Here is a 12,480-nt window from a genome sequence, read left to right as displayed (position 1 = left end):
GGCACAGCCCACCAGCGGGCCAGAAGGTCAGCTCCACAGGTCAAGAGCTGCATTCCTCAAGAAAAAATGAAATTGAATAGTCCAAGTATCGTTTTGTGAAACACTTGCTAATACGCGGGTGTGTACTCGGAACGCTGAAAACTCAGGATCATTCTGTTATCTGGCCGGATCCCCACCTCCTCTGACCTCCCCTGGTGTCATCCTCCTTCAGCAACAAAGCCCTTCTTTGGGACCCTAGAAATCCCCAGCCGTTTCCCAGCCAAGAGGCGCTGCCAGTGCCACTCCACGTTTCCCCAGAAGCTTCGTCCTGTGCCAGGCCTTTTGCTCCCTGTCTCGTGTACGTGGTCTCATTTCAGCCCCACAAACTTGCAAGGCAGGTGGTATTCCTATTTTACAGATGAGAAGACTGAGGGTCGGGGAGGTTAAGTAGTCTGCTCAAAATCATGTGGATCCAGGATTCCAACCCAAGACCTGAAGCACCTCCCACCATGCATACCCTCTGCTCCTCTCATAGGGATGTGGGCAGGCGACTTGGGAGGAGAGGGGTGCTTTACTGCAGTGTGTGGGGGGGGACTGGTGCCGTCCATGGGGCTTGGAAGACTGGGGAGAACACGGGCAGCAGGCATGGAGGAGCCACAGCTGTGAGTGGTCAGAATGGACGCTGGAGACTGATGAGCCTGGGAAAGGTGTGGTCAAGGTAGGAAGGTTTCAGAGCAGGGTAGGGGATTTGTAGGGAGGCCTGTGGGTGGCTCATGGGCTGCAGCCCTGGTCCTGGTAAGAGGTCCTGATTAGAGACTGGGGTGGCAGCACTGCCAGTGTGCTGACCAGCATTCAGTCAGCCCACCCACTGCTCAAGCTTCAAACACCTGAGGCCTCCAGTTACAATGGCTATTATCAAAAAACAAAGACAGTAGCAAGTGCTGGCAAGAAAACTGGAAGCTTTGTGCACTTGGAGGGAGGAAAACGGTGCAGCCACTGTGGAAAACGGGAGGCTGGTTCCTCAAAGAATTAAACACAGAACTGACCCAGCAGTCCCACTTGTGGGCATTCCCCAAAAGAACTGAAAGCAGGGACACGAAGAGTTATTTGGTCACAGCCAGGTGCGTCGCAGCATCATTCACCATAGCCAAACATGGAGGCAACCAAAATGTCCACTGAAGGATGAGTGGATAATAAAATGTTGGCTATCCATGTAAGAGAATATTATTCAGCCTTAAAAAGGAAGGAGAATCTGGCCAGGCGCGGTGGCTCACGCCTGTAACCCTGGCACATTGGGAGGTCAAGGAGGGCAGATCACTTGAGGTCAGGAGTTCGTGACCAGCCTAGCCAACATGGCAAAACCCCATTTCTACTAAAAATACAAAAGTTAGCTGGGTGTGGCGTTGGGACCTGTAATTCCAGCTATTTGGGAGGCTGAGGCAGGAGAATCACTTGGACCCGGGAGGTGGAGGTCTCAGTGAGCGGAGATTGCACCACTGCAATCTGGGTGACAGAGTGAGACTTCATCTCAAAAAAAAAAAAAAAAAATACAAATTCGGACACAAGCTACAATATGGATGAACCTTGAGGGCATGCTGGCCACAGGCCAAATACTATATGGTTCCACTTTTAATGTCACTCAGAGAGTCAGAAATTAGAATAATGGTTGCGAGGGGCTGGGACGAGGGTGATGTGGTTTGCATGTATCCCTTCCAAACCTCAAGTTGAAATGTGACCTCCACTGTGGTAGGTGGGCCTAGTGGGAGGAGTCTGGCAGATCTCTCATGAATGGCCTGGTGCCATCCTCGTGATCATGAGTGAGTCCTCTGCGAGCTCACACGAGATCTGATTAAAAGAGCCTCGCACCTTCTCCCTCTTTCTTGTTCTCTCTCTCACCCTGTGACATGTTGGCTCTCCTTTGCCCTCTATGCTGACTGTAAGCTTCCTGAGGCCCTTACCAGAAGCAGATGCCGAGGTCATGCTTGTACAGCCTGCAGAAGCATGAGCCAAATCTCTTTTCTTTATAAATTACACAGTGTTGAGTCTTCCTTTATAGCGATGCAAAGGACTGACACGGGGTATGGGAAGTTAGTGTTTCATGGGTACAAAGGTTCAGTTTTGCAAGATGAAACGAATTCTGGGCTGAGCATGGTGGCTCACACCTGTCATCTCAGCACTTACAGGTGTCACCCACCACGCCTGAGGCAGGCAGATTGCTTGAGGCCAGGAGTTCAATACCAGCCTGGGCAACATGGTGAAACCCCATCTTACCAAATGCAAAAAAATTAGCTAGGCATGGTGGCATGTGTCTGTAGTCCCAGCTACTTTGGGAGGTTGAGGTAGGAGGATCACCTGACCCTGCGAAGATTGAGGCTGCAGGGAGCAGTGATCATACCACTGCACTCCAGCCTGGGTGACAGAGCAAGACCCTGTCTCTACAAAAAATTAAGCATTCTGAAGATGGATGGTGGTGACAGCCACGCAACAATGTGAGTGTATTTAATACCACTGACCTGTACAATTAAAGTAGCTATGATGGTCAAATTTTATGTTTTGTATATTTTAACAGACAAAACAACAAAACAAGTCAAGGCCTGAGCCACAGAGGTTTCTTACAAATGTGAGTTTTATTTGCATTCTGACCCAAGCACAGATCCCACATACAGACTTCTCGTCTGCATAATGGTACAGTAACAAGTGCAAAATATGCTTTATTTCAGGTACAAAAACATGGCAGTAGGACAACTCTGAGCTGGACGCCCACCTCCCCAGGACCCCTCACATCCACCTGACCCATCCAAGGGCCACACCACCCGGACAGACACTCCCACCACCCTTAGAAAAGAGTCACCCAATCGGGAGAAAGGTGCGGAGGTTACATCTTTAGAAATAAATCACTTTAAATACATGAACATTAGAAAAGGCAGTAACCAGACTTCCACCCAGCACAGCAGGGCTGTGGGGAGGCACCCCAAACATGCCCTTTCTCTTCTGTGGTTAACCAAGCAACTCCCACAAAGCTTTTCCCAGCAGAGCACAGTGAGACCAGCAATGAGGCCTCAGGACAGAGCCGGCGCTGTGACAAAGGAACTCTTCCCACGTATCTGAGAGCACGAGGTCTGCGTGTGGGATCCGTGCGGAACTTCAGGAAGCTCAGCCTGGCTGGGGGCATCAGCAGCTGTGGGACCCTGGGCCCCATCTAACCTCCTTGTCGACTTCCTCACCTGGAAAACTGGGCTACCAGGGCCTCCCCATCACTTTAGGGAGGATCAAGTGAGAAGCTGAGCACATGTGCAGAACACAAAGCCTGGCCACTAGGAGAGGCGGGTCAGCCCCCGCTGCTACCGCTGCTGTTACTACAGGGAAAGGGATTCCAGTGGCTGCTGACTGCCCCTGGAGTGAAGACATCAGGGATGCGGAGGCTGGGCAAGCTGCAGAGGGCTGGATGACCACAGCTGGGACCTCGGACCCATACCATGGGACTCCTTCCTTTTGAAGCTTTTCATCCTCCAGACGCAGAAATCTCAGGCCTAGGGGGCTGCCCTGCAAAACCACCAAGCTGAGGCCACTGTGAGCGGTCCCCTTTGTAGTAGGAAGATCAGCTGGACACATGGGGGAAGGTCTGCAGGCTCCAGAGAAGCCAAAAGGTCCTCAGTCCCCAAGGCACTAGGCGGAGGTGAGATCAGGCTGCCCCTCCCAGGACAGGAGCGTGAGCTGGCCAGGGGGCTACCGCCACCGCGCACTGCTCAAAGGCCTTCCCCACGTATCAACCCTTCGGGGCCTGGCCAGGGGATGCAGTCCAGAGGCCTGAGGGGTCTCCAGGAACAGGAAGCAGGCGGTAAAGAAGGAAGCAAAGGGCTCTACATTCCCACCGCATGGCAGGGCAGACTCTGCAGGAGCCGGCTGGAGCATCAGAACCTTCCAAGGAGGGCTCCCTGGCCACGCAGGACACGAGACACACGACAGGCAGGGTTAATGCAGAAACTGCTCATCTGAATGCTCCCCCTGCTTCCAAGCTCAAACCAAGTCATTCGATTATTTTTACAAAGCCCTTATTGTCTGAGACTTTCTTTAACTAATCCAGCGGGGATGGAGGTGATGGAGGTCTGGCTCAGCTGTCGGCAGACTTTTTCTGTAAAGGGCTAGATGGTAAATATTTTGGGCTTTCAGAGCCAAGAGATAAAATCAATATTATGTTGGCATAAGAGCAGACAAATTTCTATGATTTTTAAGTTGATAAAATCCAAGATACAACAATTGAGTACATATTTTGGTAAATACATGTCTACTAATAAGGAGAAATTTTTTTTGATGGGGGAGAAAACACTTAATTGGTTTCAAAGATAACATTCCTGATCATAAGTGGATGGCAAAACCGGTCAGTGGGCCGGGTGAACCAATCGTGTGCCGGCTGACCAGGGCAGTCACACGCTCACAAATACTGACACAGGATGAGGGGTGCGGGGCTAATGACATCTTTGTCTCTGATGAAGGCCTGAAAACTTTCCCTGCCCCTGCTGCCCACCCCAGGGCTCCTCAGGACAAAGGGCACGGGACAGGTTCCCACTCTGGCCCTTTGCTGGGGGACATGGTTTGGCTGCCCAATCGCAGGGCTGGCCAGCCCAGGCCCAGGCAGCGACCGCCCCTCCTCCCCTCCTCCCTTCAGCTGCCCTGCACAGAGCAGAACACCCATGTCTCCCAGCTACCGCCTAGGGACACTGCCTCTAGAAGGCCCTAAACCGGCAGCACTGGGGATGGCAGGTGCAGCCCTGGGCCACCAGCACAGCAGCCGCCCTCGGATCTGTTAGCTGTGACCCATGGAGACTGGGGAAGGGAGGAAAGCCAGGAGGAGCTTTTGCAGAAAGGTCTGGAAGCTAAGTGGGGGTTTCAGGAGCTCTCAGGGTGCCCCTGAGCAGGTCCCCAGTAGGAGGCCTGGGGTGCCTGACCAGCACCCCACTGGCCTTCAAGCCCTGTCCCCAAGGGGCAGTGGGAAGGAGGTGGCAATCAGAAGAGGGTACACACATTTCCTGCTTGCAGCCCTGGACTGGTAGCATGACACAGAGCAGGCAGCCCGAGGGGAGGTGCCTGTGTGACGCTGCTCGTCTGGAAGACCCACTCCAGGGGCCTTGCCCTGCTCTTGGGGCCTTGCCCAGGGCCACTGACACTCTCTAGAAGAGCTAAGGCCACCAGCTTCATCCACCCTCCAGAAGGTCACACAAGATCAAAAGGGAATCATCAGGCTACCGGGGGAGCCTGTTTTCCCCAAATGCCGAGGGAACAGCAACCATCTCCACACCCTGCCAAGCTGAGGCTGCCTCTGGCTATGCTCAGGCAACTTCAGGAGCAAGGGAAGGAACCCAGGTACCCACCAAACACACACACGTGCACCGATGACACAGACTGTGCCCACACTGTGTCTGGTCCCCGGCTGGCCAGGAACATCTGGGGGCCCCCGTAAGTTTGCTGAGGGAATAGTCAGCACAGTTAGGGGCTAGGGCTGATTCCCAAAGACATGACGGAGATAATCTGACCCTTGTCAAGAAGCATGCCACCTTGCACTGCAGGAGCACCGCTGGCACTGTGTACAAGCAGGATGGGCACACAGAAAGGTCTCCTGCCTGTTGTATAATTTTTAAAGATTATTTGTTTTTAAAAAATGGAGTCTCGCTATGTTGCCCAGGCTTGTCTCGAACTCATGACGTCAAGCGATTCTTCACCTCAGCCTCCCAAAATGCTAGGATGAGACGAGTGAGCCACCATTCCCAGCTTTCCGTACAATTTTAATGGAGGGAAAAATGGGAAGGCCCTGGCGCCCCGCAGATTCATTTCATGACAGGTCAGTGCCGCCTGCAGAGATCGCCAGGCCTGTATTTGTAAAAGGAGGAGACAGAGACCCAGAGAGGCAAAGAGACTCATGCTGAGCGAGGGTATGGGATCTAGGACCCCGATTCTTGGTCCCCTGTCCCTCCTCCTGAACCCTAGGCAGTGCCAACATCAAATCCCCCACCCCAGCCCATCATCCTCTGTTTCCCACCCCCTCTGAGCACCTAGGGGCTTTTTCCCTCTGCTCCACTGACAAGAGCCTAAGAGGCTTTTCCATTTATTTCATTGACTTGTTAATGATTTTCAGATCTTCAGCCCCTGAAGCAAGCTGGACTTGGAAACTTGTGGCCCTGGCTGGCTCCCATCCGCTGCTGGTAAAGCCCTCTCTAGGTTAATAGCTCTGTGTAAGGGGATCCTGGCTGCCCAGCCAAGAGGTCAGTAGGGCAACACCTGACCTTTGCTTAGGACCCCAAGCCAAAGCCTTCACCTCCCCACCCCATCCTGTCCTTTCCACAGGCATACCCTGCCCCTTTCCCAGCAAATCCTATTATTCCCCCATTCAACAGCCTCTAAAGGGTTTATCTCAACCTGGCAAACAGATACCCAGCAAAAACCGTGATGACCTAAGAGTTAGGAACTCAGCTTTGGGCTTCCCGTTCAAGATGGAGGCCTGAGCACATGTGTCCATCTTACTTCCCTCTGGGGTTCACTTTTAAAAACTGCTGCATGGTAAGGCATTATTTCTGGGTGCGACAAGAAAGGAAAAAGAAAAAAAATAAAGAAAAAAAAACTGCTACAGTTCAGAAGCCACAGGTTGGTGGAAGGGCTGTCCTGCTCAACAGTCCAGGACCTCTGGACTCAGAGCTCACAGGAAAGACCCTGGACAGGTGTGGGAACGCCTATGGCTTTTTTGTATGTCAATCAAATGAAAAATAAAGCCTGGAGCTTTAGCTCATCTGACCGCTGTGGAAGGGATGAGCTGCTGAATCAGGCACCTGAGACATTTTGGTACCAAATAACCATGTGTATTTTGTTTGGTATTTGTTAGTTTCTATTCTTTCATAAGCTATAAGCTTTAACTATAAATATGAGAAGATAAAGAGAGAAGGTGCCGGGGGCAGGCCAAAAAAAATGGAAGCCTCTACTAATAGCACACCAAGGCAACAGACTTTTATTAGATCCTCTTTTGGAATTAAGAAGTAAAATATTAGCCTCCTACACTTTTGAGAATTAAAATTTAACCCACCATCATCTGGTCATGGTAGTGACATCACTTGGGTACAGTGATGACAGACAGCATGAGTGGCTGGGCCTCAGAAGACCAAAGGTTTAGTCCTGGTCCTTCCACTAATGGGCTGTGTGACCCTGAGCACATTATTCCACTTCTAGATGGCTCAGTTTCCTCATGACTCATAAAAGGAATTCACCAGTCTCGACCTTCCCCCAAGAACTAGTGTGTGGAGCTGGAACTGGCACCAAGAAAGCCTGGGGGCATCAAAGAGTGACATGACCTGGCTCCATTGAGTCAGGTAAAGAAGGAGACAGCCAGAACAGAATAGAAAGGCAGCTAGCTGTAAAGCCTGTGATCAGTATTTACACTGGACACCAGTTTGTCATCACTGACTTAGGTGAAAACTGGTGCAGAAATCCTATCAACACTTTGCTGTTTTTCATACCTGCTTTTTGTTTTGTTTTGTAAAAATGATAAACTTCAGAAAATAAAATGTCAGTGTTGAATAAAAAAAAAAAAAAAATGGTGCAGCCAAACATGGACTGAGTGAAAAAAAGAAAAAAAAAAAAAAGGGTAAGCTTCCCATGGCAACACCACGTCCCGGGAAACAAGATCCAATAAGAACGAGGGGCCTTTAGCTAGGGCGCCAGGACAAGTCCGTGGAAAAAGGATATTCTTTTCAATGAAGCAGTGAGACAACTGGATATCCACAAACAAGAGAATGAAGCTGGACCCCTGCTTCACATCATATATAAAAATACACTCAAAATGGATCAAAGACCATTGTGAGAACAAAACTATAAAAGTTCTTAGAAGAAAACACAGGCATGCATCTTCCTGACCTTGGATTGGGCAATGGTTTTCTACATATGGCATCAAAAGCACAAGTGACAAAAGAAAAAAATAGGTATCTTAGACATCAAAATTAAAAAGTTTTGGAATTCAGATGGTGGATAAAGAAAAAAGAAAAGAAAATATTAAAAAGTTCTCTGTTTCAAAGGACACTATCACGTGAAAACAATCCACGGAATGGGAGAACAATTTTACCAATCATATACCTGATAAACGACTGGCATCTAGAATACACATAGCTCACACAACTCAATAATAAAAAGAAAGCTCATCCCTGGTAGTCTGGTGGTTAGGAAAACAGAAAACTTGAAAAAAAAAAAAAAAAAAAAAAAAAAGACAACCCAATTAAAAATAGGCAAAGGATCTGGCTAGACCTTTCTCCAAAGATAGACACATGGCCCATAAGCACAGGTAAAGGTGCTCAACATCAGCAGCCATCAGGGAAATGCAAATCAAAACCTCAACAAGATAGCACTTCACACTCATTAAGATGCTATAATCAAAAAGACAGATAATAGCAAGTGTTGGCAAGGATGTTGAGAAGTTGAAACCTGAATACATTGCTGGTGGGAATGTAAAATGGTTCAGTTGCTGTAGAAAACCATCTGGCAGTTCCTCAAAAAGTTAAACATGGAGTTACCGTATGACCTAGCAATTCCACTCCTGTATATATTCCTAAAAGAAATGAAAACATATGTCCACACATGCTCTTATACAAATATGTTCATAGCAGCATCGTTAAGAGTAGCCAAAAAGTAAAAACACACAAATGTCCATCAATGGATGAATCAATGAACAATGTGGTCTACCTATACAATGTAGTATTATTCAGCAATAAAAAGGAACGAAGTAACTACCTTAAACTTCATATGAAACCAAAAGAGAACCCGCATAACCAAGACAATCCTAAGCAAAAAGAACAAAGCCAGAGGCATCACGCTACCTGGTTTCAAACTATACTACAAAGCTACAGTAATCAAAACAGCATGGTACTGGTACCAAAACAGAGATATAGACCAATGGAACGGAACAGAGGCCTCAGAGGCAACGCCACACATCTACAACCATGTGATCTTTGACAAACCTGACAAAAACCAGCAATGGGGAAAGGATTCCCTGTTTAATAAATGGTGTTGGGAAAACTGGCTAACCCTGTGCAGAAAGCAGAAACTGGACCCCTTCCTGACACCTTACACTAAAATTAACTCCAGATAGATTAAAGACTTAAACATAAGACCTAACACCATAAAAACCCTAGAAGAAAGCCTAGGCAAAACCATTCAGGACATAGGCATATGCAAGAACTTCATGACGAAAACACTAAAAGCATTGGCAACAAAAGCCAAAATAGACAAATGTGGCCTAATTAAACTCCAGAACTTCTGTACAGCAAAAGGAACAATCATTTAGAGTGAACTAGCAACCAAGAGAATGGGGAAAAATGTTTGCAATCTACCCATCTGACAAAGGGCTAATAACCAGAATATACAAAGAACTAAAACAGATTTACAAAAAACAAAACAAACAAACCCATTCAAAAGTGAGTGAAGGATATGAACAGACGCTTCTCAAAAGAAGACATATATGAGGCCAGCAAACATATGAAAACATACTCATCATCACTGAATATTAGAAAAATGCAAATCAAAACCACATTGAGAGACCATCTCATACCAGTTAGAATGGTGATCATTAAAAAATCTGGAGACAACAGATGCTGGAGAGGATGTAGAGAAATAGGAACATTTTTACACTGTTGGTGGGAGTGTAAATTAGTTCAACCATTGTGGAAGACAGTGTGGCGATTCCTCAAGGACCTAGACATAGAAATTCCATTTGACCCAGCGATACCATTACTGGGTATATACCCAAAGGATTATAAATTGTTCTATTATAAAGACATACGCACACATTATGTTCACTGCGGCACTGTTCACAATAGCAAAGACTTGTAACCAACCCAAATGCCCATCAATGACAGACTGGACAAAGAAAATGGGGCACATATACACCATGGAATACTATGCAGCCATAAAAAAATGATGAGTTCATGTCCTTTGTAGGGACATGGATGAAACTGGAAACCATCATTCTCAGCAAACTGACACAAGAACAGAAAATCAAACACTGCATGTTCTCACTCAGAGGTGGGTGTTGAACAATGAGAACACATGGACACAGGGAGGGGAGCATCACACACTGGGGTCTGTTGCAGGGGGACCAAAGGAGGGACAGTGGGGTACTGGGAGGTTGGGGAGGGATAACATGGGGAGAAATGCCAGATGTAGGTGACGGGGGGATGGAGGCAGCAAACCACACTGCCATGTGTGTACCTATGCAACAATCCTGCATGGTGTGCACATGTACCCCGGAACCTAAAGTGCAATTAAAAGAAAAAAAGAAAAAAGAAAAAGTAATGAAGTACTGATCCATGCTCAACTTGGATGGCCCTAAAAAACATTTCAGTGGAAGAATCCAGCCACAAAGACCATAGCGCATGATTCCAGACATATGAAATGTCCAGAGTAGGTCAATCTTACATAGAAAGTAGACTCACGGCTGCCCTGGACTGCAGGCGTTGGGAAAACAGGGGAGTGACAAATGGGACGGGGTTTCTACTGGGAGTGACGAAAATGTACCCACAACGTTGACTGTAATCCTGTGAACTGATTGTGGCTCTGTGAATTTACTAAAAACAACAGAATTGGACACTAGAAATGGGTAAACTGCATGACATGTGAATTACGTCTCCATAAAGCTGTCAGTTTTTTTTTTTTTTTTTTTTTAAATTCACCCGGGTGTGGGTGGGCTGAGTCCAAAAATGAAGTCAGCCTAAAGCTGTTAGGTAACCCACTCCCCGCTTCCCCTCTAAAAAAGGAGGAATCAGGAGCCTGTCTTCACTCTGCTCTGTAGGAATGCCATGGCTATTACCCAAAATAATGACCAACAAGGCCCCTTTTATTCTGAAACATCCTGGTTTATGAGAAATTTATATCGCTACCCTATCACTATGTGCTACCATGCAGGTGATTTTGCCCCTTTGAGCCTCAGTTTCCTCATCTATAAAACAAGCTCTACCCATTGTAGACCTTGTTTTATTCTGATAATCCTTCCGTCTAGCACTTCATTCCACAGAAGCTCCATTCAGAAGCTATGATATCCCATTCACGTGGCCATAGCATTCCCCATAAAACTAAATTAACAAAGAGCTGAGGCCCTAGCCAGTAGAGACCACTGGATCCCAGGAACCAGAGGCAAGACAAAGACGGATTTCTGCTTCTACCACAGTCACTGACACTCACATTTCCCCACAGTTAGGCCATTAGGCAAGATGACACACCCATTCCGATGCAGGCAAAACACCCTAAACGTACCCCTTACAAACAAACCAAGATAAACACTGAAGTGAGGGGCACCCTGAGAAAATACAATGCTCCTGTGACAAATTTAGCAGTGGGTCACCAAGGTTTTCTCTAACTTTCCGTAAGTCCATCCAACAGGGCCTGGTGTTGTGGTGGTCAAGGTCAGCTGATGATACAATGGAATGCTCCTTCCTAATCCTCCTTACTCACGATTGCCTTGGAAATACAAGTCTTTTCTATTACCATCCCCTCAACCTCCCCACAAAGGGCCTCAGAACTAACATCTTTGAGAAGAGCGGTTGAACTGTGATCTGGTGGGGGAAAGAAAAATACAAAAAAGAGAAAGGCTGTACACGTACATTGTGGCATCGACCACTCCAAAGTGCTGATGCAGAGACAGGAGCTCATCTTTGGGTTCCGCAGCAGCAGATCCTTAGAAACAAGGTAGAGAAGAGGTAGAAGGCACACAACAGCCCCACTCCCATCAATTCATCCAAGAACAGGAGAGACGGATGCTCGCCAGGGTCACCGAGAAGGGAAGCCAACGTGAAGGCAAGAGGAGAGCAAACGGCTCCCGTCAATTCAACAGTGCGGGCCATGCAGCCGACTCCCAGAGGAGGAGGTAAGGGTACCAGCTTCCAGGGGGAAGCCGAGCCTTCTCCGGAGGCAGGAGAGTGCTCAGAAGGGACCGAGACAGGCAGCACCAACCAAAACACCCAAGAAGCTTCCAACTAAGGGACAAAGGGTTTCAGAGCAGACGTTTCTACTTTTTGCCCTTTTCGAACATTAGGGTTGGACCAACAGAAAAGAACAAGGAACCATTCAAAATCTGGACCAAGAGGAAGGGACAAAGGAGCCACTGGCTTTCTGCACACAGTACTTGGTGTCCACGGGCTTCTGCTGGTTGGTGCTCTGTAGCTTTCACAGACTGGGCAGGGTCCCTCCTGGCCTCAGCTTGCCTGGTGAGGCCACAGCTTACAGTGGGGTAATTTCTACATCCACAGGGATCCACACAGCTGGGAGCTGGAGGCAGGTGCAGGGCCCACTCGTGCTCAGAGTCCACATTTCAGGATGATGTGGTAGCCATCATTGCTCTCAGCTGCAAGAGAGAGACACGGGGCATATTTCACAGGAAAAAAGGTTCAGTGCCACAGTATCGGGGAGTCCCAAAAGGCAGGCTGTTAGGGTATCAGCAAAGTGTGCTGGCAGAAGCAGAGATCTCACATGCCCTGA

The 12,480-nt window shown here is 48.1% G+C and overlaps 1 protein-coding gene across 1 annotated transcript in view; it reads right to left on the bottom strand.

The window, feature by feature from the left end:
- Positions 1–2,485: 2,485 nt before the first annotated feature.
- TFCP2L1 (transcription factor CP2 like 1) overlaps positions 2,486–12,480 on the bottom strand; it is a 74,586-nt gene continuing 64,591 nt past the window's right edge. The window contains exon 15 of the mRNA XM_039479980.2: positions 2,486–12,346. Within this exon, the coding sequence (XP_039335914.1) occupies positions 12,300–12,346 (47 nt within the window). The 3' untranslated portion in view covers positions 2,486–12,299. The remainder of the gene's footprint in view (positions 12,347–12,480) is intronic.

This window comes from Saimiri boliviensis, chromosome 5, assembly GCF_048565385.1.
Source record: "Saimiri boliviensis isolate mSaiBol1 chromosome 5, mSaiBol1.pri, whole genome shotgun sequence".
NCBI classification, from domain to species: Eukaryota; Metazoa; Chordata; class Mammalia; order Primates; family Cebidae; genus Saimiri; species Saimiri boliviensis.
Note: the sequence above shows the minus strand (reverse complement) of the source record. Positions and strands in the feature narration are given on the sequence as shown.